At 40.7% G+C, this 4713-nt stretch overlaps 1 protein-coding gene across 1 annotated transcript; it reads left to right on the forward strand.

Annotated features, from left to right (window-relative positions):
- The first annotated feature begins 3216 nt into the window (after window positions 1–3216).
- On the forward strand, window positions 3217–4176 carry LOC141571273 (olfactory receptor 1J4-like). Its single transcript, XM_074331542.1, has one exon. It carries the CDS (start codon window positions 3217–3219, stop codon window positions 4174–4176), a length of 960 nt encoding a protein of 319 aa, XP_074187643.1.
- The last annotated feature ends 537 nt before the right edge of the window (window positions 4177–4713 follow it).

The following is a 4713-nucleotide window of genomic DNA, read 5'->3' on the forward strand; positions in this document are numbered from 1 at the left end:
TCTGACGTGAATTTATGAGTAAGAAAATGATCTCATTTTGTCACGAATAGAACATGGATGAGAAGACATACTAAAGAATTAGAGTCACTTAGCTTTTGAAGGAAAAACAAAAAACCCTGCAAGTGTTGTATTGATTATTATCTTAGAATCCAAGAGGGTTTTTTTGAGGAAGAAGCTATAAATGAAATCAGGAGTGAACTCAAGCATATATAAATTTTAATTTTTGTCATTAAGGTAAAAAAAAGTTGGAATTATACCAGAAAAACAGTGAGACTTTCCCTATATTATAGATTCTGTTGTTGAATAGCCACTTAAGTTACCTAATCTCTGTCAGACTTCAGTGTGCCTAGCCCTGGTCAGACAGAGCTGGATAAAGACTCAAGATCCATGCTACAGAAGGGAACATTCTAGGAGTTTAGAGACAGGTGAACTGAAAAGTAAGTAAGAGAAGTAAAAAGTGCTCCAATATACTTCTCCTAATGATCACCATGCATGATAATCGTGTATTAGGTACTATATTAAAAGCTTTACCTGTATCATCTCTTTCAATCCTCATAATAATCCTATGAAGCATGTACTGTTGGTATCTATATTACTCAGTTGAGGAAACTGAGGCTTGGTGACAATGACATAATTATAATAAATGGTAGTAGTACCATGGAGGATTTATTAATAGTTAAAGCTGCCTGGATGTCAGCAAAAGCTTTAGAGGGGGAACGGTTCTCCATCAGATTATCTCTTTTATTTCAGGAGATTTTGGAAATCTCTTATATTGTGGGATTGTAATCTCAGGCTTTAACACACCTCAGAATCTAAAGAATTAGCTATATTATTTCAGTACACTCACTTATGCAGACTTTTTTTTTAATTTATTGGGGTGACAACTGTTAGTAAAATTACATAGATTTCAGGTGTACAATTCTGTATTACATCATCTATAAATCCCATTGTGTGTTCACCACCCAGAGTCAGTTCTCCTTCCATCACCATATGTTTGATCCCCCTTACCCTCATCTCCCACCCCTCACCCTCCTTACCCTCTGGTAACCACTAAACTATTGTCTGTGTCTATGAGTTTTTGTTTCTCATGTGTTTGTCTTGTTCTTTTGTTGTTTTTGATTTATATACCGTATATCAGTGAAATCATATGGTTCTCTGCTTTTTCTGTCTGACTTATTTCACTTAGCATTATACTCTCAAGATCCACCCATGTTGTCACAAATGTTCCTATATCATCTTTTCTTACCACCGAATAGTATTCCATTGTGTATATATACCACAACTTCTTTACCCATTCATCTATCGAAGGAAATTACACCACATAAATGGTAACTACAATATTGCCAAGGGGAAATGAAAGACAGTTTGGGGAATAGAATCAATAATGTTGTAAAGATTTTGTAAGGTGTCGGATGGGCACTTGTCTTATTAGGGAGACCACGTCATGGATGGTTTAGGTGCTGGACCACTGTACTGTACACCTGAAGCTGAATAATATTGTAAGTCAACCATAATTTAATATAAGTAGATATGGGATAGGGAGTAAAGCAAAGGGAATAGAGTCAATGGAATTGTAATAGATATGTACAATGTCAGGGGGGCAATAGATTGGCGGAGGAAGATTATCACTTTGTGAGAGTTGAAATGTCTAACTATTGCATTGTTTTGTACACCTGAAACTAATAAAAAAAATTGATGGTTTTGGAGATATTGAAGGTTCCTTGACCAGATAACTGACAGAAGGATCAAGGCATAGTACAATCTTTAATAAAGTTTCACACTGAATCTCTATTCAATTCAATAAGAGACTGACTAAAAGTTTAAAGCAGATCAAAATATTGATATTGTATTTATTCTATATATTGCTATGCATAGAACTAGGAATGCAAATATTATTATAATAAATTATTATAGAAAAAAGACTACGAAATACTATATAAAATGAATCCCTTTTATATAAACATAAAATTTTATGAATAAAATCCATTTTAGAAGGTAAAAAATAACTAATGGAAGGGTGAAGTACTTGACTTTATCCTTGCTTTCACATCTACATTATTTGATTTCTATCATGAGGCAGAGTTAATTTTATAACCAGTAAACCAGAAAGGAATACCCACTGAGGAGCAAAACTGCTCTTCACACCCCAAGCTATGACTCATTTGGGGGAAACAGAAATCTGGTAAGAAAGGGCAAATAGGAGGTCTTTCTGCATCTCCTTTGGGATGCACTCATAGGGCATCCACCCTGACGTTCTTCTTAAGGACAGTGTTTCCTCAGAGTGAGCCCTCAGAACCATCTGCCGCGGAGATACCGGGTCCCAGTTCTCATGAAGGAGCATCTCTGGTGGTAGAGCTGTGATCTGCATCTTTAACAAGCTCCCTAGGTGATTCTGCTTAACTCTAAAGTTGAGGGACCACTGCCCTAGGGCATCAGTCATGGAGGGAGTGAGAAGTACACTGAGCAATTACTACATGTTTAATGCATGTCTCTAACCTAGAGTTTGGTGCGCTGTCCCCTTGGGTCCTTTCCCTAGGGGTAGAGTGGAGTCTTCACATCTCCATTTCTGAAGGTGGTGAAATGAGAAAGAGTTAGTTCCAGGCTTTTGGCTTTTCTCTGATATCAGTGAGAGGTTTAGGATCACAGACCTTGTAGGATGAATCTGGTGTCTGGGTGTCTACAGAGATGCTGAGAAACCAGTCCCCACTCCCTGAAGCTAGATGACTGCAGCATAGAATTCAGAGCAGAACTAGACATCATCCTTGGGAACAGGTGTGTGTGTGTGTGTGTGTGTGTGTGTGTGTGTACACCGGAGCTCATCACCTCCCTGTGCTCTTGCTGAAGTCACCTCTCATTACTAGCTCCTAAGGACAGGGACACTGCAATCACCACTGGCCAATGACTCTCACACTTTAACCCCAAGCCTTGGGGAGATGAGGACTAAGCCTCCTGGCTGCTCGGTGATGTCCTGCCTGTAATCCCTAGAACAGTCCCGTACCCTCATCAAAGGCATCAAGCCTCGGGCCAAGGAAACATTTACTAACTCAGTTGTGTTTGCCTGAACTCCGCTGAACACAACACACCGAGTTCTTTAATAGAGATCTTTGCATTATTTATTAATCGAAACAATGTTACCTCAGATAGGACATCTCCTAGGTGCAATGGTTATTATTGTTCTTTTCACTGTCCTTTCGTCCCCAGCAGACACAGGGCAGCATGAGGCCTGAGAACCAGAGCAGCGTGTCCCACTTCCTCCTGCGGGGGCTCCCCATCAGGCCCGAGCATCAGGGCGTATTCTTCGTCCTGTTCCTGGGCATGTACCTGACCACGGTGCTGGGGAACCTGCTCCTCATCCTGCTCATCAGGCTGGATGCTCGCCTGCACACGCCCATGTACTTCTTCCTCAGCCACTTGGCCTGCTCTGATATCTGCTTCTCATCTGTCACCGTCCCTAAGATGCTCGTGAACATGCAGACTCAGGACCAATCCATCCCCTATGCAGGGTGTGTAACACAGATGTATTTTTTCATGTTTTTTGCTGCTTTGGACAATTTCCTTCTCACCTCAATGGCATATGATCGGTACGTTGCCATCTGTCACCCCCTCCATTACATGACCATCATGAGAGAGGGATTGAGTACCTTACTAGTAACCGGGTCCTGGCTCCTCTCCTGTGCCAATGCCCTGTCCCACACCCTTCTCCTGGCCCAGCTGTCCTTTTGTGATGACAACACCATCCCCCATTTCTTCTGTGACCTTGGTGCCCTGCTCAAGTTGTCCTGCTCTGACACCTCCCTCAATGAGCTGCTCATTTTCACAGCAGGAGTGGCCGGCATCACTCTCCCACTAATATGCATCCTGATCTCTTATGGCCGCATTGGGGCCACCATCCTGAAGGTTCCATCTACCAAGGGCTTCTGCAAAGCCTTGTCCACCTGTGGCTCCCACCTCACTGTGGTGTCTCTGTACTATGGGACAATTATTTGGCTCTATTTTTTACCATCATCCAACACCTCCAGTGACAACAACATAATTGCTACTGTGATGTACACGGTGGTGACTCCAATGCTGAACCCTTTCATTTATAGCCTGAGGAATAGAGACATGAAGTGGGTGCTGGAGAAACTTATCAACAGAGCAACAGTCTTGTGTCATGACGTTCGCTCATCTTTATGACAGACGCGTTTATCACCAGACTCTAGCCTCTTACTTTTCAGGCCAGCATGGAAGAAGTGTTCAGTAATATTTGATAACTTGAATTATATTCTGTTACTATTATTCTCTCTTCTCCTTGTACATGTTTAGTATAAATTATGAATTCTGAAATATTGGTCATTATAGCTCTTGTCTATCAGATAAGAAACTACAGATTTAGTACAATTGTGTCTCTCCTTTTTTCCTGGGAATTGATTAGCTCTTTTGAAAAACAGGTTTATTGGGGTATAATTGACATAGGAAGACTATATATTTAAAGTGTACAACATGATGTTTTGATATGTATACGTGGTGAAATGATCATCAAAATCAAGCTACTTAATAATAAATCCATCACCTCCACAGTTACCATTTTATTTTACCGTGCATGTGGTGAGAGGACTTCACTTAAGATTCACCCTCTTAGCAAATATCAGTATATAGTACAGTAGTTTTAACTACAGCCATCATGCTGTACTCTAGATCTCAAGAACTTATTCACCTGGCATAACTGAAACT

The sequence above is a fragment of the Rhinolophus sinicus genome, linkage group LG04 (genome assembly GCF_036562045.2).
Source record: "Rhinolophus sinicus isolate RSC01 linkage group LG04, ASM3656204v1, whole genome shotgun sequence".
NCBI classification, from domain to species: domain Eukaryota; kingdom Metazoa; phylum Chordata; class Mammalia; order Chiroptera; family Rhinolophidae; genus Rhinolophus; species Rhinolophus sinicus.